The sequence below is a fragment of the Sturnus vulgaris genome, chromosome 13 (assembly GCF_052056855.1).
Source record: "Sturnus vulgaris isolate bStuVul1 chromosome 13, bStuVul1.hap1, whole genome shotgun sequence".
NCBI lineage: Eukaryota > Metazoa > Chordata > Aves > Passeriformes > Sturnidae > Sturnus > Sturnus vulgaris.
Window position 1 is genome coordinate 20,056,919 of NC_142255.1, and position 20,334 is coordinate 20,077,252.

General features: G+C 47.8%; 1 protein-coding gene across 2 annotated transcripts in view; it reads right to left on the bottom strand.

The window, feature by feature from the left end:
* Window positions 1-36: 36 nt before the first annotated feature.
* Window positions 37-20,334, bottom strand: part of UACA (uveal autoantigen with coiled-coil domains and ankyrin repeats) — a 28,558-nt gene continuing 8,260 nt past the window's right edge. Inside the window, exons 2-18 of one of the 2 annotated variants that reach the window (XM_088172758.1) lie at window positions 16,786-16,919; window positions 16,232-16,320; window positions 15,010-15,074; window positions 14,319-14,376; window positions 13,201-13,271; window positions 13,012-13,118; window positions 11,665-11,846; window positions 10,985-11,022; window positions 10,710-10,793; window positions 10,170-10,277; window positions 8,610-8,708; window positions 8,360-8,396; window positions 7,971-8,023; window positions 4,129-6,798; window positions 2,818-2,970; window positions 1,819-1,884; window positions 37-1,660 (exon numbers count right to left, since the gene is read on the bottom strand). In XM_088172758.1, coding sequence (XP_088028884.1) covers window positions 1,589-1,660; window positions 1,819-1,884; window positions 2,818-2,970; window positions 4,129-6,798; window positions 7,971-8,023; window positions 8,360-8,396; window positions 8,610-8,708; window positions 10,170-10,277; window positions 10,710-10,793; window positions 10,985-11,022; window positions 11,665-11,846; window positions 13,012-13,118; window positions 13,201-13,271; window positions 14,319-14,376; window positions 15,010-15,074; window positions 16,232-16,320; window positions 16,786-16,919 — 4,086 coding nt within the window. In that variant the 3' untranslated portion in view covers window positions 37-1,588. The remainder of the gene's footprint in view (window positions 1,661-1,818; window positions 1,885-2,817; window positions 2,971-4,128; window positions 6,799-7,970; window positions 8,024-8,359; window positions 8,397-8,609; window positions 8,709-10,169; window positions 10,278-10,709; window positions 10,794-10,984; window positions 11,023-11,664; window positions 11,847-13,011; window positions 13,119-13,200; window positions 13,272-14,318; window positions 14,377-15,009; window positions 15,075-16,231; window positions 16,321-16,785; window positions 16,920-20,334) is intronic. The other variant, XM_088172759.1, reaches the window with a different exon arrangement.

Genomic DNA, 20,334 nt, shown 5'->3' on the forward strand with positions numbered 1-20,334 from the left:
CACCACAATACAAACAAACAAACAAAAAAAAGAAAATAAAAAGAAGAAACCATTTTATTGATGTTTTAATATGGGAGAGATTTAGGAAAAAAACCAACCTAGAACTCCCTGGATAAGGAAACACAGTATCAAAATAGGCCAGTTAGTACAACAAAACAAATCCTCTCCAGTAAAGTTTCAAGTAATGCAATCATAAAAGATATTTGGCTAAAAAGTAACTCTTTACTCTGAGATGTTTTCTGTAATAATCCTCTAAGAAACTAAAGGAAAGCAGCAGCAGATCTGTTTTACTACAGACACGAATTTAGTAAATATATTAAAGATATTTCTATATAAAAACTGCCCTGCCCATCCAGCTCTGTCTGGAGCCTCCACGTGGCCTCTTCAATCCTACAAGACTCTGCCCAAAAAGGGAGGAAAAAAAAGGAGATAAACACAACTGTGGGCAGCTGGGGGAGCCCACACAGCACAAAGCAGAGAACTCTGATTTCAGCCCTCATTTCTCAGGAAAATGGAGAGGAAGTTTGGCTTTTGTGCACCAGGATTGCCACATTCCCCTTCCACCGAGCAGGCTGAGGTCAGCACTCGCTGGTGCCCCATTGAAACAGCCCCACTCCTCAGCAGGCTCATCTCCCAAGGGCTGCCCTTGGTAACAAATTCCATGGCTTGGTTTTTACACAAAACTTCCTTCTGGAAGCCACCCTTCAGTTAGAAACGAGGCCTCGTTTCCTGGGGAGATTGCAGCAATTAAAACCTCTCCTTTCATTAATCCTCACTGCTGGCACCTTCCCCCAGGAATAAACTGCAGCACATCGGGGGCAGCTCAGGGCTCCAGGAGCTGCTGTTTGAAAATCCAGCCCCTGGATTTTCACTGTGAGCTGCCAGCCTGAGGGGGAGTGGAATTCTGGCACTGGGACCCAGCTGCTGCTCCCCACTCACTGCAGCCCCACTCCAGCCCCCAGGAGTCAGGACTGAGGCATTCAGGAACAATTTGGGGGCAGAGAAGGGAGGGACTGGCAGTGTTTGGATGGAAAAACCTGATTTTTTTTTTTTTTTTTTTGAAGTCTTGTAGAAGCAAAGGCACTAAATCTTCAGCTTATACATTAAATAAAGGCTGTAACTTGGCCAGCCAAGTTACAAGAGACACCAAAACACTTTCCTGTGGGTGTCACTGCTCATCCTGCTCAGCCAGCGTGACAAATGAGCCACTTTCTCTTAATCATTAAGGGACATCCACAGCTACAACACTCAGCCACACTCCTCTGCAGTTTATTTTTAACCATCCCATGAGAGTTCAAGTTCAAGGATCAACTGGAGCTTCGAGGTGCAGGTCCTGCTTTAATAAGTGGTCAATCAGACATTAAAATAATTTCACCTCTATGTCATCATTTTGACAGTTTTGAAAGATGTTCTCATGAAAAAAAAATTGTCAGGCCTGAAACACCACAGCCCTGGTTTAGTGTTTTATGAAGAAAAAGCTTCAGCTTTGAGAGTTGTTTGTGTTGGGAGGCTGTAATTGCAGCTATCACCATCACTAATTAAATAAAATTAACAGGAGGGTTCTGAGTCCCACAGGCACAGGAGCAGCTCAGCAAACCAGGCCCTGCCTCATCCTGAGGATCTGCAACAGAGCAGCCTGGACATCTTCATCCATGTGACCCTGCAGGGAAAACACTGTCACTAACACTGTCACTAATATTGTCACACAAACACTGTCACTAACATTGAAACACTGTCACACACACACTGTCACACACACACTGTCACACACACACTGTCACACACCCTGGGAACTCCCCCAACACGTCCCCAGCTCACCTGGACAGCGCTGAGCAGGTGAGTCCTGTACACTGAGATCACCTCCTGGTGCTGCTGCTTGGCATCCTGTGAGACACAGCAGGGACACAGCTGAGTCCTCACATCCCCAACATCTGCAGCCAACAACATCTGCAACATCTGCCCTGTCCAGCCCTGGCTCTGGGCACTGTCAGACCAAGCAAGGCTGAATTTCCAGGCTCAAGTTCTATCCCCTCCCTCCACTGCTGTTTTTCTGGCAGGATCCCAGCCTGTGCTGAGCTGGAAGGGGCAGAGCCCAGCTCCTGGCCCTGCACATTTGTTTCCTCAGCAGCATCAGCTCTTGGGCCAAACCAGCCCTTTCTGAACACTCTGCCTTGCAAGAATCAAGCCTGCAAAGCCTCTGGATTGCATTTCTGATGCATTCGTGAATCTGAGCAGGAGTGGAACTCACTTGGCTCACACACAGCTTTAATAATGAGCTGCCCTGAAGGCACAGACGTGTGTGCACAAAACCCCAGCCCTCAGGACGTGTCCCCTCCCCTGTCAGTGCTTCAGGACAAACAACACACTCAGGGCTTGCAGGAAAAGGAACTCAAAGCCATAAAGAAATTACCACCTCACCCTTGCGAGGTGAGAAAAAATACATGGCTGGGTTTCTGTAGGGAATGACTAAAGCTGAGCCTGCACTCACACATGGTCTTGGCAGGATTAGAGCAGAGCATCCCATAAGCACAAGCTCTCCTGCTTTGCTCATATCCTTTTCATCTGGAAAAGCTGCCAAGTGGTGCAACTCAAACTGAAGAGAAAAGCAGGAAGATTTACAGAGATGGAAGAACTCAAGGGGAGAAAAAAAAAAAAAACCAACAAAAAACCACCAGAATAATGGCCAGTGCACTTGTGCAGTGTGAGGCTGCAGCCCCAGCCCCTCTCCAGCAGGCACATCCACGTTTCCCCTGTTTACACAAGGAATGAAGCAATGCTACTGCACATCACACAGCACCTTGTGTGAGCAGCACTTACAGCCAGCTGCTGCTGGAGTGTTTTCACTTGGCCCTGGAGCAGTTCCACCTGCTGGCTGTGCCTCTTGGAGGGGATCCCAGTGCTGTAGGTCAGCTGGGACAGCCCATTGAGAGCCTGCTTCAGGCGCTCCACGTCGTTCAGCAGCTCTGTTATCTGCAAGGGAAAGGCCACAGGAAACACCATTTAAAGGAGTCAGCAAGGCAGGAGCCTCCCTGAATTCTTCAGAGAGAGATCAGAGGGCAGGGATTGGGTTAAAGCCTCGGGATGGATTGCAGGATGTTGAGCTGCTCACACGTAAGGCAGAGGTGAAAGTTTAGGTTTTAGCATGAGGTGAGTAGATGGAATGAGTAAGTGAGTAGATGGAGTGAGGAGTAGATAAAATGAGTTTTAAGTGCTTTTAGTGAGTAAGGGTCTCAGATGCCAGAGGAGCAGTGCATGTTCTAGTGAAGGCTGAAAACCACAGTCCTAGATACCAGTGTTTCCTTCAAGGCTGCAAGAACCTGGCTTCAGACATAACAGAGTTAGAGTTAAGAATATTGCTGACATTTTTCAGTCAGAACAAGACAGGCCATGAACATAGTTTATATTTATACATAGCCTGGTGTGCTAAGAAACTGAAATTCTAACAGGTAAAGGAGTGGTGGTTTGAGTTTGTGCCTTAGCTAGTTGGGAAGTTTCTATATGAGAACATGCATTGGGGAGAGCTGCTGCTTTTTGCCACTGCATTTTGCCACTGCTTTTGAGCCTGATGTGCTTCTGCAATAAACAGCTTTATAGCAACTATTAACTGTTTGGTTCTTTGAAGGAAATAACCTGACATTTGGGTGCCCAAGAGCACCCAGAGGCTGTGACCCCACAGATGGTTTCACTTCAGGCTGGTCTTTATTTCTCTCCAGTCTGAGGAAGCCCAGCAGGCACTGAGGGGTCTCCTGCTAAGAGAGGATTTGGCTTTCCTGACATGCTGGCTGCTCCCCTCGTGCTCCCTGGCACTGGGGTGTGTCAGGTCCTGACCCTGCAGGGCAGCAGGGACACAAGGGACTGAAAAAGGGGAGATCTCAGGGCATTCCAGGTGTAACTTCCAGGAGAGCAGTGGATCTTTGGAAGGCAAGTCAGACATGCCCAACAAGCACAGCTCAGTGGAAGGAGGGGTTGATATCCCCACAAGTCTGAAGCTTTTACAGGATTTAAACACTACACCATGCCCAGAACATGTAAGAGACTGGAAAAACTTTGCATCATGCAAAATCAGGACTTGAGCTGCTTTGGGCCAGCCCTGAGCACGTAAAGCTCAGCACAAACCCCACACCTCACCTTGTTGTCCTTGGCTTCCACCTGCTTTGCAGACTCCTGGATCCTCTTCTGCAGCTCCAGAATGGTTGTGAGTGATTTGTCACACCTCTCCTTCTGGTCCTTGATCTCCTGCTCGATGCTGCAGCTCCTCAGCTGCAGCAGCTCCTTCTCATCCTTGAGGCTCAGCTCGCTCCTCCTGGCCTGCACAGCCTCCTCACAGGCCTGCTCGTACTTCTGCCTCATGCTGCCCAAGTGGCCAGCCATGCTGCTCACCTGGGCCTCCAGGGCACTCTTCATGGAGCTGTACTCTGCCACGGCCAGCACCTGCTGCCTCTGCAGCTCTGCCACAGCCTGCTGGCTCAGCTGCAGCTCCTCCTGCAGCCTCTGCACCTCCTGGCTCCTGGCTCTGCTTTCTGCCTCCTTCTCCTCCAGGCTGCATCTGATGGCTGTGATTTCCCCTTCCAGCCCTTCCTTCAGCTGGGTGTGTTCCAGCAGAGGCACCGAGGATTCCTTCAGCCCAGCCAGCTCCTGCTGCAGCTCCTGGATCCGGAGCATCTCTTCACCGTGGAGCTCCTCCTTCCTGCTCAGCGCCTCCTGCAGCTCCTGCACGGTGCGACCCAGAGCCTCGCCCAGAGCCTCCACGTGCCCTGCCAGGACCTGCTGAGCCACAGCCTCACCCTGCAGCTCCTGCAGCTCCTGCTGGCCCCTGTGCTTCCTCAGCAGAGCCCTCAGCTGCTGGTTGAGCTCCTCCATGGTGCGGGCACACAGCCGCTCCAGCTCGTGCGATTTCTCTGCCAGGACCTGGTTCTGCTGCAGGTCCTTCTGGATGGACACGACGCCACTCCTGAGCAGCTCGTTCTCCTCCCTGCACCTCTGGGCTTCCTCCTGGCTCTGCCTGCACCTCTGCTGCTGCTCCTGCAGCTGTGCCCTCAGCTCCTTCACGGTGCTCTCGAACCTCAGCTCTCTGTCCTCAAAGGAGGCCACCGGGGCGTATTTGGACTTGATGCACTCCTGAATCGTGTCCAGCTCCTTCTTCTGGGCTTCAATTTCTGCATGCAGCTGCGAGATTTCATCCTGCCCCCTCTCATGCTCAGCCCTGATGGCAGCATTGCTCTCCTGCAGCTCCTGCACGCTTTTATTTAAAGTATTCACCGTGGTTTCGTGATCTTTTAGACTTATATACTCCGTCTTTAATTGGTTCTGTAAGACTTTCACCTGATTTTTTAAAGCTCCATTTTCTTCAGTTACCTTCAGGAACTCTTGCTTGATCTCTCCAATTTTGCCCTTCAGATCTGCCAGCTCGCCATTGGTTTTTTCCAGGCTGCTGTTCAGGACAGTTTTAACCTCTTCGTGTGTGGTGGCCAGCACGTACTGATCCCTCAGGCTCTCCCTCAACCCCACGTTCTCAGCCTCCAGCTTGCCCACTTTTGCTTGCTCCTCATCACATTTCTTCTGAAGCTCAGCAAGCTGCTTTTCAAGCTCAATCCCATTCGATTTTAAAGCTTCCACCTCCTCCTTGTGCTGCTCTGGAGACAGGTACACGGCTTGCAAGTGCCTGATATTCTCATTTAAGCTGTTCTTCTCTGCCAGCAACTTCTCAGCTTCTGCTTTGCTTTCATTGTACTTCTTTGTTATTTCAAAAAGCTTTTTTGTCAGGTCACCCACAGCCAGATCGCTTGTTTTCTTCAGCTCCTCATGAATTTTTAAAGGCACATTCTGGCTTTTAATTTCAGTTTTTAGCGTTTGGACTTGCTGCTTCAGCACCTTGTTATCAGCCTGCAATCTTTCAAGCTCCTTCTGCAGAGCCTCGTTCCTCTGTGACAGCTCAGAAATCGCCTTCCCCAGCTCCTCCTTGCTCTGCTCAAACCCTCTCCTCATCTGCTCGTGCTCCTCTGGCCTCACCCGCTGGGACAGCTGAGCTCTCTGACTCTCACACTCCCTCTGCAAAAGCGCCACCTCTGCCTGCAGCCTCTCCCTCTGCCCTTCCAGCTCTGCCACCCTCCTCCCTTTCTCACTCACCTCGTTCGACAGCAAACCCTTCATGTTCTCGAACCTCTCTGTGCTCACCGACTGGGCCAGTTTGGCTGCAGTCTCCCTGAGCTGCCCTTGCAGCTCTGTCACATCCCTGCCCCTTTCCTCCCTCTCCATCTCCGACTTCTCAAGCTCCTTCTGCAACCTCTTGTTTTCCTCCACCAGCCTCCCCTCGTCCCTCTGGAACTCTGCCACCAGCAATTCGTTCTGCTTGATCTGGTTCCTGAGTTTCCCCACCTCAGCAGAGGCTCCCTCGTATTTGGTTTTCATCTCCTGGAGCTGCTCCTTGAGCTCCTCCATCACCTTGGAGCTCCCCGAGGCCACCTCGCTGGCCAGGTGCTCCTTGAGGGCGAGGAAGTGGCTCTGCATCTGCTTCACTTTGCCCTCCGAGTCAAACATTCTTTTCTGGACATCCTTCAGAGCATCCTCCAGCTGCCTGACCTGCCCATCACACTCTGCCTTGGTCCTCTGGCACTCTGAGGCCAGAGCTTTGCACTCGGAGCATTTCAGGGACAGCTCCCTCTGCAGCTTGCTGATCTCCTCCTTGGCTGCCCCAAAGCAGCTCCTCACGCTCTCCAGTTCCTTCTTTAAAGTCTCCTTCTCTGAGCTGGGGCACTGGGTAGGCAGGGAGAGCTCCAGGGGCCTCAGCATTGACCTGGACTGGAGGGAAATTGGCACAAAAAATAGAAATTCACAGCTCTGACAGGTCACATACACGTGTTTATTACTTATTATTTAAGATGGGAACTGCCTCTATTTAATCTGAGAACTGCCCCTATAAAAGATGGGAACTGCCCCTATTTAATCTGGGAATTGCCACTATTTAATCTAGGAACTGCCCCTATTTAATCTGGGAGCTGTCTAAAATCCAGTTGATCTTACCATAACATATATAAGAGATTTCTTTCTTTTTCTTAAAATCACAGAGAGTTATTCTTGCCTCTATTGGAGAACAGGGATTTCAGCTTTTTAACAGCAAAAATCTCAAATACAGCTGCACATTTACTGCTTCCCAGTCATGGGCAGGGACACCTCCCACTGTCCCAGGCTGCTCCAAGCCCCAATGTCCAGCCTGGCCTGGGACATTCCAGGGATCCAGGGGCATCCACAGCTGCTCTGGGAATTCCAGCCCAGCCCCTTCCACCCTCCCAGGGAACAATTCCCAATATCCCATCTAAACCTGGGGGGGGGGGTTGGGTATCATGAATTAATTCCACTTGCCTTGTTCTGCACTCATATTTAATCACTCATCTGCTAGAACAAATTTAATTTATGAAGATATTGCTGCTCTCCCTCATGTGTGTGAAAATGTTTTTACAAGGGATCAGAGCAGAGAATGTCATGGCTAGCAGACCCTTCCTGCTGGGAAAAGTGAGGAATGCAGCAATTTGGAATTCAGGAAGGGTCTGGCTTGGAAGGGACCTTAAAGATCTTCTCATTCCACCCCAAGGGTCTGCTGGACCTTGCTTAAACCCAAATTGCTGCTTTAAAAGGTTGACAGCTATCAAAGAGAATTATCAGGGAATTATCATCCAGCAGGCAGGAAAATTAAATCTTCAAATATTAGCTGAATTTAAATTAGACAAACGTGATGGAGAGGAATCCCCAGTTTGCAGAGTGGGTAAAAGACGTGCAGGAGAGCTCCTGACAGACCCCGAGCTCCCAGCCCTGCCACAGACAGGACTCTAGAGGGCACCCACAGCCAAAAATAAACGCAGAAAAATCGAGAATTCCTCAAAACTCTGCCTTCAGAAGCAATGCTCAGTAAACACACGTTTGTAACACATTCAGCTTTCCCAGCACGACCATCTCAGGGGTAAAATATTTATTACCTGGGATTCCACTGCGAGGGCTTGGCCTTGTTTAAGTAATAAATCTTCTTTTCCTGGATTTCCAAAGCAAACAGTGTTTAGGCTCTGGTTAAGAACAGTAACACAATCACAAGAACACTGATTTTCCTGCCCAGCTTTATTCTGCTCACTGGGGTCACTCTGGCCTGAAGGCTGGTGTTTAAATATTTGTAATTAAAACAAGGCCCAGCTCCTTTTCCAGGACATTCCCAGTGCCTGGGACCCGGAGCTGTGGTGTCCTGGCAGCTCCTACAGCCCCAGCCCTGGCATTTCAGAGCAGCCAGAGGGAGAAATGACCCCAAAACCCTTTTAAATCCCTCATTCCCACAGCCCACCCTGCACAGCAAGCTTCAACAATTGGCTGTACTCACTGCTTCCAAAGTTACCTCCAGACCCTGCAGAGTCACCCTAAAAATCAAACAGCAGGAGACAAAGGTAAAGCTGAAAATTCATTTCAAAAATTCAAAATTGGAAGTTTCTGTGTTAAAAACCAGGGCTGAAGGGGCAGGGAAAGCTTTTGCAATGAGAAAACCATTCCAGAGTTTCAGCAATTTAAAATGCTCCAGCATTTCCCACTGCAAATATCAATTGCTGTATCCCATTTCCAATCACTCAACATACCTCATAATATTTGAGTTTGGCTTTGAGAGCTTCAATTGTCCTCAAACTTTCCTCCTGCTGCTTTTCCTTGGTCGTCAGGATTTTCTTCAGCTCATCTTTCTGAAAGAGAAGGAGTGTCACAAAGGCACAGGACTGTAAGACCCCGGGTAACTTCTTTTAAAAGAATTTACACACAACTTCAACCAACATCAGCACCAAAAAAAAAAATCCCTGATTTTTCATTTCTGGAGTTCTTCAAGGCTGCTCCTCTACAGGAGGAGAATGAGCCAAGAATAAGCAGGAACATAACATAAATAATTCTTATTTGTTAGTCTTGCATTACTGGAAGTCACTACAGAGATGTTCAATATTATCAGATATCAGAATATCCTCAGTGTGCTCTAAAGGAGCCACGATTATTTGTAGATTATTTGTAGTAACAAATAAACTTCATCATCTGATCCAGAGCAAGAATTCTTCATTTTTAGGTAGTTTTTAAATTTAAAACTGCAGAGGAAATAAAGGGGAGTTGCTTCCCCAAGAACACCTGCAAGGTCACACATCCAACCTCGTTCTCAAACATCAGCTGCAAACATTTGCTCCTGCAAAAATAACCAAAAAAAAAACCCCAAAAATCCCCCCAAATCATTTTGTCAATGATGTTTAAAGGGCTCACACACAGTGAAAAATCCACCCCAGTTTCTAATGCTCCCTTTTCCAATTTCCATCCATTTCTATGGCTCTGCTTTCCATTTCTCCTGCCAGGAGTTCAGGATAATCTGAATTATTCAGATTTCAGGAGTCTGACAGAGCAATGTCTCTGGCAACTGGAATATCTCCTCTTTTCTGGCTCTCAGGCAGCAGAGTCCAGCTTTCCAAAAGTTTGCTGATTTGGGGAAGTTTGTTTATTAAAAAGTTTGTTTTATAAAGGCAATGCTTAAAACAGGAGTTCAGACAAGTGACTGCAAGAAAAAAATATTCTTTCTATCCCTGGGCTGCATTTAGGAGAAGCTGCATAAATGCACCTCTAAAAAACATAGCAAAAAATCCCCCAAAAAATCCTCTTTATATTTGCTTTTTACTGGTGACATTCATACCTCCAACAATAGGGAAACTTTTTAAAAATCAACATTTTAAATGTGGGTGAGAAACTTCTGTTGAAAACCTTTGGCTTTGTTTTCTTGCCAATTGAAGATTTATTTTTTTTTCCTCTTTCTGTGGTTCCAGTAAGAGCTGGGAAATCAGGTGCTGACAAAGCCCTGCCACACTGAAGATTGTGCTGGTTTGTAAAAGATTTTAAAAATTTTTACTTGATGAGACTTGGGAAGTTTTTTCTTGTACTGAGTTGCTTTTCTGTCTGTTTTCAGTATTTAAAAAAATAATATATAAAAAAAAGTTTTATTCTAATTTTTTTTTCCTTCTAGTTTTTCTCTTTATACCATTTAAAATGAAGTCAGTTTTACCTATCTCACAAAAAAAAAAAAAAAAAATCTAATTAATAAACCAAAAGAGCAAAGGCTTTTCCAGCAGAAAATGAGTGTCACACATGGCAGCAATTGCTTTGATTTGCAGGGGATTTACCTCAGTGAGCTGCAGCTGCAGGACACTGACCCTGTCCAGCAGAACCCTCTGCTCCTCCTGAACCTCCCTCAAACGAGCCTGCAAATCCTGGTTCTCCAACTCCAGGTCCTGCAAAAGAAAATATAAAAAAAAGTGGAGAAAAGGAGGAGAAAAGGAGGAGAAAAGGAGGAGAAAAGGAGGAGAAAAGGAGGAGAAAAGGAGGAGAAAAGGAGGAGAAAAGGAGGAGAAAAGGAGGAGAAAAGGAGGAGAAAAGGAGGAGAAAAGGAGGAGAAAAGGAGGAGAAAAGGAGGAGAAAAGGAGGAGAAAAGGAGGAGAAAAGGAGGAGAAAAGGAGGAGAAAAGGAGGAGAAAAGGAGGAGAAAAGGAGGAGAAAAGGAGGAGAAAAGGAGGAGAAAAGGAGGAGAAAAGGAGGAGAAAAGGAGGAGAAAAGGAGGAGAAAAGGAGGAGAAAAGGAGGAGAAAAGGAGGAGAAAGTAAAATGGAATCCCCCACTATTTCCCCCATTATTTTTCCTGGGAATTTTCAGGCTCCTCCCCACCCACCTGAGTGCTGGGCTCCTTCTGGAAGTGTCTGAGCTCCTCCTGTGCCCCACAGCCCCTGCCCCACTGCTGGGACACACTGGTGACCTGGCACAGCAGCAGGAGAAGGCATTGATATTTTATATTGATGTTTTATATTTATATTTTATACTTATATTTTATATTTTTATATCTTATATCTATATTTTATATTTTAATATTAATATTTCCTTACATCCCTGAACCCATCTCAGCCTCCCCAATCCTCCCAAATTCCCTCTCAGCCCCACACCAAGCACCTTTGGCTCAGCCTGCCCTCTCTTCACGCTGTCTCTTCCTAAAAAAACAAAAAACCAAAAAATAATCACAAAAACAGGGAGTTACAAAAGGCATTTCATTCAGATTTATACAACAATCCCACACATTCAGCCAATTCCTTCCCACCCTGGGAGGGCATTTAAAAAAAAAAAATAACTCACCACACCCCCAATGAATCAAACATTGAAACCCCCACAGGGGTTTGTATAAAATAAAGGCTATTAATTGCTATGAAATAAAGGTTATTAATTGCTATGAAATAAAAGCTATTTAAATAAAGCTATAGAATATATATTTTAATAAAAGCTATTAAATAAAGGATATTAATTGCTATAAAATAAAAGCTATTTAAACAAAGCTATAGAATATATATTTCAATAAAAGCTATAAATAAAGGCTATTAATTGCTATGAAATAAAAGCTATTTATTTCCACAAAACAAAGGCTGTATCTATAAATAAGGGTGAATAACTGCCATGATCAATACTGTTAAGCCCTCAAGGCTTAACCTCGAGGTTTAACTTTAACCAGAGCCTGCAACCCCTTCTTAGCTTTGCTAAAACCAAGCCCAAAGCTGTCCTGTCCCCCCCAAAGACAGGAGGGCTCCTGCAGACACAGGGACACATCCCCACACCAGGGAGCTGCTGGAGGTTCCTCCTACCTCTGCTGGAGTCCTCGAGGGCAGCTTTAATCAAAGCCAAAATGTCAATATTGTCCCCAATCCTGGCGTAGTAGGCACAGTCATGGCCAAGGCCATCAGTCAGAGCCACGTCAGCACCGTTCCTGAGCAGCACCTCCACGGCATCCCTGCAGCCATACTCACATCCCAGCATCAGGGCAGTCCTGGCAGGGGGAAAAAATGGGATTGAGACACCCAGGGATGTCACAGAGCTGAGCCTGGCACATCCCAGCATCAGGGCAGTCCTGGCAGGGGGAAAAAATGGCATTGAGACATCCAGAAATCCCCCAGAGCATCCTGAACCTGCCACATCCCTGCCTCATTCACATCCCAGCATCAGGGCAGTCCTGGCAGGGGGGAAAAATGGGATTGAGACACCCAGGGCAGGCAGAGCATCACTGCCAGGGGACAGAGATGGGATTGAGAGATCCAGAAATCCCCCAGAGCATCCTGAACCTACCACATCCCTGCCTCATTCACATCCCAGCATCAGGGCACTCCTGGCAGGGGGGGAAAAATGGGATTGAGAGACCCAGAAATCCTCCAGAACTGAGCCTGGCACATCCCTGCAGCCCCAGTCACATCCCAGCATCAGGGCAGTCCTGGCAGGGGGAAAAAATGGGATTGAGACACCCAGGGATCCCCCAGAGCTGAGCCTGGCACATCCCTGCCAAAGCCCCTTCCCGTGGGGCAGCCCAGGGGAGAGCTCTGTGCTCACACAAAACTTCCCAACCAAAGGTCACTGCCTGAGTTCTGTGAGGAAGAAGAAGATGAACAAGAAGAAAAGACACCACCCCAAATTCTCCATCTTGTCCCATACCCACCACTCTACATAAAAACCTCAAATTTAAACCCCATCACCCAGTGAAAACACACACACCTGACCCACTGCACATTGGTGATTTCTAACTCATTATTCCGATTTCCTAACTCATTATTCAGATTTATTAACCCATTATTCACATTTCCAAGCCTTCTCCAAGGTTCCAGCTCCAGAGCAGTGTTTTCCAGGGGGGAAAGCTCCAAAACTCCAGATTTGTGGGATCCAACAAAACCCAGCTTTTCTTCCCCCAAACTCAGCACACAGGCTGTGCCATGGGGCAGCTGCCCTCACCTGGCCCAGGGATGCCAGCCCTGCCCTCACCTGGCCCAGGGATGCCAGCCCTGCCCTCACCTGGCCCAGGGATGCCAGCCCTGCCCTCACCTGGCCCAGGGATGCCAGCCCTGCCCTCACCTGGCCCAGGGATGCCAGCCCTGCCCTCACCTGGCCCAGGGATGCCAGCCCTGCCCTCACCTGGCCCAGGGATGCCAGCCCTGCCCTGCCCTTACCTGTTCTGCTTGTCCCTGGCATTGACATCAGCCCCCCGGTCTATGAGCAGCTGGCACAGCGCCGGGCGGCACATCTGGGTGGCCAGCACCAGGGGTGTCCTCCCGTCCTGGGGACAAAGGGGACAGCTGAGGGCAGGGGAGGGGACAGAGGGGCCCGGCAGGGGCAGCAGGGGCTGGGCAGGTCCTTACCCCGTCCCTGGAGTTGACGGCGGCGCCGTGGTCACAGAGCAGCTGGATGCTGGCAGAGCAGTCAGACATGGCTGGGGACAGAGCAGGGACACGGGGGACACTGAGGGCACTGAGAGCAGGGACACGGGGGACACTGAGAGCAGGGACACGGGGGACACTGAGGGCACTGAGAGCAGGGACACGGGGGACACTGAGGGCAGGGACACTGAGGGCACTGAGAGCAGGGACACGGGGGACACTGAGAGCACTGAGAGCGGGGACACGGGGGACACTGAGGGCAGGGACACGGGGGACACTGAGAGCACTGAGAGCAGGGACACGGGGGACACTGAGAGCACTGAGGGCAGGGACACGGGGGACACTGAGGGCACTGAGAGCAGGGACACGGGGGACACTGAGAGCAGGGACACTGAGAGCAGGGACACACAGGTGACACTGGGAGCACTGGGAGCAGGGACACACAGGTGACACTGGGCACACAGGTGACACAGAGCAGGGACACACAGGTGACACTGGGAGCAGGGACACACAGGTGACACTGGGAGCAGAGGTGACACAGGTGACACTGGGAGCAGAGGTGACACTGGGAGCAGGGACACACAGGTGACACTGGGAGCAGAGGTGACACTGGAGCAGGGACACACGGGTGACACTGGGAGCAGAGGTGACACTGGGAGCAGGGACACACAGGTGACACTGGGAGCAGGGACACACAGGTGACACTGGGAGCAGAGGTGACACAGGTGACACTGGGCACAGAGGTGACACAGGTGACACTGGGCACAGAGGTGACACTGGGAGCAGGGACACACAGGTGACACTGGGAGCAGAGGTGACTCTGGGAGCAGGGACACACAGGTGACACTGGGAGCAGAGGTGACACAGGTGACACTGGGAGCAGGGACACACAGGGGTGACTTTACTCCATTTCACCTCAGAGCTCCAAGCTCCACACGATTATTAAGTTCATTACTGAGGACCAATGCCACACCAATATAAAACACTGTCTCCTGCTACAGCCACCAGAATTAAAAGGGAATTATTCAGCCCATCTGGAAGTAAATCCATGAATTAAATCTTCATTTCCACACAGCTGCCAGCAAAGCAAACCCCTTCACCTGCATCATGAAGAGCAGTTCTCCCCTGGAGATCCACGTTCTCTGTTGGACAGTTGTACTGTTAAAACAAATAATCCCAGTTAGCAATCACAATCCAGACTGCATTTCCAACATCAGGCGTTTGAAGTTTAAATTAAAGCAATAAAACGTGATTTAAGTAAAAAAATATGCACAGGAATTGCACAATTCATTAGATTTTTCACAGATAATGAGCCTTTATATCTGCATGGAGACATGCAGCAAATAAAAGTTTAAAAGAACCCATTAAAAATAAAATAAAAAAAAATAACACAAAGCTAAGACAACCCTCCAACATTGTTTAATTAATGAGTTTGTGGTTATAAATGCCCAGCTTTTGAAGCAAACACCACTCTGGAGCAGGCAGTGGTACAGTTTCTAAACTGCATTCACACAGGGAACAGCAGCCTTTAAAAGACACTCAGCTCCATTTTCAAGAATCACAAATTACAACTTGATTTGTTAATCTGTGAAAAGATTTTTTAAAAGTTTATTTTCTTTATTTTAGCCCTCTTTCAATCTCAACCTGATATTTCACATGAAAAGGTCTTTTCCCCAAAACTCTTTATTTTTAAAAAACAACCTGATTGGTTAAGAAAGAAATCACACATCCCAGTTTTGAGTCTTTAAATCCACTTTTTACCCCTCAGTACAAGAGCTTTATTCTCAATACCTGCAAGAGCTTCTGCAAGCACAAAGCATGGCCATACTTGGCAGCCAAATGCAGGGCATTCCTGCCTAAAAAAAAAAAAAAAAAAAAAAAAAAAAAAAAAAAAAAAAAAGAGAACAGCAGTCAGGGTTTGGGCTGAGGGAATTTTTTAATAAATATCCCCAGCATTTGAGACACAACAGTTGACCTGTCTGTGCTGTGACATCTCCTCTCTACACTCACTTTGTCACAGCCTTTTCCTATTCCTGACAGTTCATTAATTGTGAAATTAATCTCAAAATACTGCACCTGACTCCACACAAGCATTTAACAATAAATAAACTCTCTCATAGGAGGAGGAGGCCAAATTATCTCTGTAAATTTTCTTGTTTTCAGCTTCATATTAAACAAGTTAAATTCTGAGGTAACAACCTGAAAATCAGCACCTGTTTATAACTCTCTTCCATCAGACCTTCCACAAACTCTGCTGTCACCCAGGGAAATGTGGAGGGTGCAGATGAACCGAGCTGGGCACACAAACCCCTGCCACAACATTCCACTGGAATCCTCACCTCCAGCTCAGCTAAAACTGCTCCTATCCTGTTTTAATTCAAATTCATCTAAAAACTGCTCCTATCCTGTTTTAATTCAAATTCATCTAAAAACTGCTCCTATCCTGTTTTAATTCAAATTCATCTAAAAACTGCTCCTATCCTGTTTTAATTCAAATTCATCTAAAAACTGCTCCTATCCTGTTTTAATTCAAATTCATCTAAAAACTGCTCCTATCCTGTTTTAATTCAAATTCATCTAAAAACTGCTCCTATCCTGTTTTAATTCATCTAAAAACTGCTCCTATCCTGTTTTAATTCATCTAAAAACTGCTCCTATCCTGTTTTAATTCATTTAAAACTGCTCCTATCCTCTTGTAGTTCATTTAAAACTGTTCCTACCCTGTTGTTCTCACCCAGAAATGCAAACCTCACCAGTGAGTCTTTATAAAGCACATTATGAACACAACCCTAGCAGCACAAACACACATTCCCGAAGTTGTGCTGCACTCATGGATTCCATCACAGGACACTGCCAGTTTCCTCAGGGCCAGCAACAAGTCACACCAATAATTTGGTTTTTGCCAGCTCCAGGAAGAAGGAAGGGCTATCCCGTGGTTCAGCTGAACTTTATTCCAGAATAGAAACCAGCTGGGAGCGTTTCCAGGTTGCCCTGGGGCTGTGAGGGATCCCACCTGCAGCATCAGTGGCTGTGATATCAACTCCATGCACCAGGATGGTGTTCAAGCAATCCAGGTTCCCCTTTGAGGCCACAACGTGGAATCTAAACAAAAAGAGAAGAGACCTTGCTTAGGCACAGCTGGTTTATACCCAAAAAATGGCAATTTTGGCCAGGAAAGCCAAAGCCAACAGCTGGATAAGGGAAGTGTTCCAGGGGCCAGCTCTGGACAGCATCCAGAGTTAGGGGTTCTGCAAATATTACCTCAAGGAACAAGGCAACTTTCCTGAGAAATAATCATTATTTGCCTGGATCAGTGAACCAGGTGAAACACCAGAGTGGTTTCAGTTTTTCTTTAATACTCAAACCTGAGAGCGAACCTTTAAACACTGATCTTCACAGCAGTGAGGATGGTTTGAGACATTCCCACTCCAGCCAGCTGCACTCCAGCTGAGTGAAGCTCCATTTACATGAGGCATTACACAGATTTCTGCACTTCTAGAGCAGCAGAAATGTGATTTTTTTTAGCAGCTTTCCCAGCACCATTCCCCAGCTCTGAAAGCCACTCACGCAGATCTCCCTTCCACATCCAGCTTGGTGGGACTGACTCCTTTCTTGGCCAGGATGGATGAAACCTTCTCCACATCTCCCCTTTCAGCTGCCTTCATCAGCCTGTCATCATACTTGCTCCAGTCTGGGTTCAGCTGGGGGAAGAGCCAGGAAAGTGAATTATAGCTGAGCCACAAAGGGGACAAACAAACAACACAACCCAGCCTGGTTTACAAACAGGGCCGTGCCCACCAGGATGGCTGGAGTTATTTGTGCAACGTCCCTGTCACATTGGTTTGGTATTGAATGTGCAGAGCTCTGGGACAGCCACTAAAGGAGACCTTTAGGATCGAATTTCTTTGGTTTTCCTCATTCTGTTTCAGTTTGTCTTTGTGCAGTTTCCATATTCCCACAGCTAATGGAGGCACTAAAAATACACTCCAGGACGTTTTCCTGGCTGAGCCAGGGCTGCTCGGTGGGTCAGGAATTAGCTAAGTGGGATATTCAAGGGTAGAACATCCACTGAGCTGCAGAAGAAAGAAATACTCCAAGTTGATAGTTTTGAATTATAAATAGACCATCACCCATCCAGCCCCAGACAGTCTCACCCCTCACTCCTCTCTTGTTTACTTCAAACTTCGAATTTCAGGCCCCAGGCCAAGCCTCCCACCCTGAAATGCAGAGTTTGTTCTCCTCCCTGCCAAAGCATCCCTGGGAACGGCTCAGGGCTTTTCAGGAAACTCTGTGACACAAACCTCACATCCAAGCTGGACACTGATGTTTGATATTCAACAGAAAAACAAGGTTTCCAAAGGAGCATTATACTCCAAATAGGAGGATATCATTCAAATGAACTCTGCACAGCAGAAGAAAGTGAAGGGTGAGACACAAGCAGCCTGTGGTGCATGGAGTTACTTTTCACCACGGCTCAGAAACCCCTCACAATGTAAAGAACATTAAACCAGGTAACCCCAGCCCAGGGTTTAAGTAAAAGAAGGTACACAAAAAAGAGCAGCCCCAAAAATCCACCACCTGCACCTGCAGGGATTTGTAACAGGGAATGCACTCAAGGTCAGACAGAGGGGATCCCATCAATCCATAAAATATCTCCAAGGGATGGCAGATGATGATCCCACACTGCACAAGAAGCAATAACCAGAAACTAAAATACAGGAATTTCCACCTCAACACGAGGAAGAATTTCTTTCCACACAGGGGGCAGAGCCCTGGAGGAGCTGCCCAGGGAGGGCTGGATCCTGTCCCTCCACCTGGACACGTTCCTGTGTCACCTGCTCCAGGTGACCCTGCCTGTGCAGGGCTGGCCTGGAGGATCTCCAGAGGGCTCTTCCAGCCCTAACAACCCTGGGTGATTATCTTGACTCTGCTTTCCCACAATAAACAAGATTACAGTAATCATGAAGGCTTAGCAGCAGCTAACCCTGCTAGAAGTGACAGGAGTCAAAAATAGAGCACTAATGAAATTAGCACCGGCTGAGGTGCACCACTGACTCATCAATCAATCAATCAATCAATTAACACATCCATTAGCCTGAAAGCCAAGGCAGCCTGGCCTGGGAAGTCACTGCCCTGGTGACATCAGCAGTGCCATGTCCCTGCCCAGCTTGGACAAAGCCACCTCCTCATGCCAGGCTCAGCTTCTCATGGCAAATAAACATTTTAGAGATTGTACATTCACAGCATCAAGTTCTGTGCTCCCCGAATTCTCCTGGTGCCTTCCCATCCTTTCAGGACAGAGATCTCACCTGGGGTGGGATTGCACCTGATACCTGCCAGCACAGCTCACCCAAATGGACAGAAAATCCTCCCAAATCCTCCCCAGCCAGTCCTCACTCCCATTTCATAAAAGTTCTCATTAACAGAAGCATGACTTTAAAAGAATCCAACAAACAAAACCAACCAAATCCATCACCTTCATCTTTCCCCCTTTGATTACAACTCTTCAGTCATTTGTACCCACAGCCTATGGGGCACTAGGTTTAAAAGGGGATGGAGGGACAGGACACAGGGAATGGCTCCCACTGCCACAGGGCAGGGCTGGGTGGGATTTGGGGCAGGAATTGTTCCCTGGAGGGTGGGCAATTCCCAGCTGTGGCTGCCCCTGGATCCCTGGTAGTGCCCAAGGCCAGGCTGGACATTGGGGTTGGAGCAGCCTGGGACAGTGGGAGCTGTCCCTGGGATGAGATGAGCTTTAAGATCTCTTCCAACCCAACCCATTCCATGATTAAATAATAATACATTTAACAAACACACTTCAAATTCAGGAAAAATTCCTCACAGGAGGAGCTGCTAAGGAGATACAACACTCATTAATCCAACAGAACTGCTGTAGGAATCTCTGCCTTGGGGTGGCTGGGACAAACTCAGGAGCTCTCTGTATTCTGGTCTCAAAGTTTGCAGTTTATTTCGCAGGGTGTGGGTTTATATAAAGCCCTGCTGGGAACTGCAGCCACAGCTCAGAGCAGGGCAGAGAGAGGGACAGAGTGAGAGTAAAAGAAGAGAGCTCAAGAAAGTAAGAACGAAGAGAGCGATTTTCCCATTTACAACACATTAAATCTTCTATGTCGAATATTCTAATTTCCACTAACCAATCTAATACAAGATACAAATTCTTTAACATTTGCATGCAACCTATAGGAATCACTATATTATCATGTTTTACTGCTTTTCTCATCTCTAAATTTTGTCTGGGACCCTTCCTGCCGTGCCTAGGGAGGATGTCTGTTTGTTTTTTGGTATTTGCAGTATCTCACATTATCTAAACAAAGGGGCCTGCAGGCATTCAGTTGCTTTCAGCCACACAGTCAAAAATTTGCTGTCATTTCTATTTCTCTTCTATTTCCCATATTCTCAAAGTCTTTTGCTAGGCACTCGTGTTTATAAGCTTTCCCAAATTCATCCTTCCCAACAAACTGCCACCCCACACGTGCACAACCCGAGCCTTGCACATTCCCACAGCTCTAAAGGATTGCCAGGACCCAGCCCGAGCTGTGATACCTACGGAGCCTTTGGCTGCACACGAGAACCAACAAATCATGCTGAGCTCGGAGCCGGGGCTGCCACATGAGCCCAGCTCACAGCAAGGACCGGCTGCTCTGCTCCTGCCTCTCCATCCTTCACTTAGCTCGGCTCCCCCAGGGTCTTCTCCCCATCTTCAGCATCATCTTCATCCTTCATCACTCCGGGGGATGGGAGCTCAGTGTGCTGAGCTGCCCGGGAAATAGTGCCCGGAGTGCGGGGATCCTGTGAACAATCCGTGGGCAGTCCCATCAGCCTCATCTATTTTCTGATAGGCAGCAGATAGAAAGCAATTAATACATTCCCTGCGTGCCCGTGCCCTGAGTCACGCTGCTGAGTGAACTCAGGGGACAGGCACGTCCCCTGTGCCCTGCAGACAGGCAAACTCTCTTTTTATTTAAAATAAACACACTCGTGCTCACCGTGCAGCCACACGAGGGAGGGAGGTCACACTCAGCACCACTAATAACAGCCCACGACTGAAATACTCCCCTGCAGTAATTTTTCCCCCCCCCCCCGTAACCAGACTCGGGT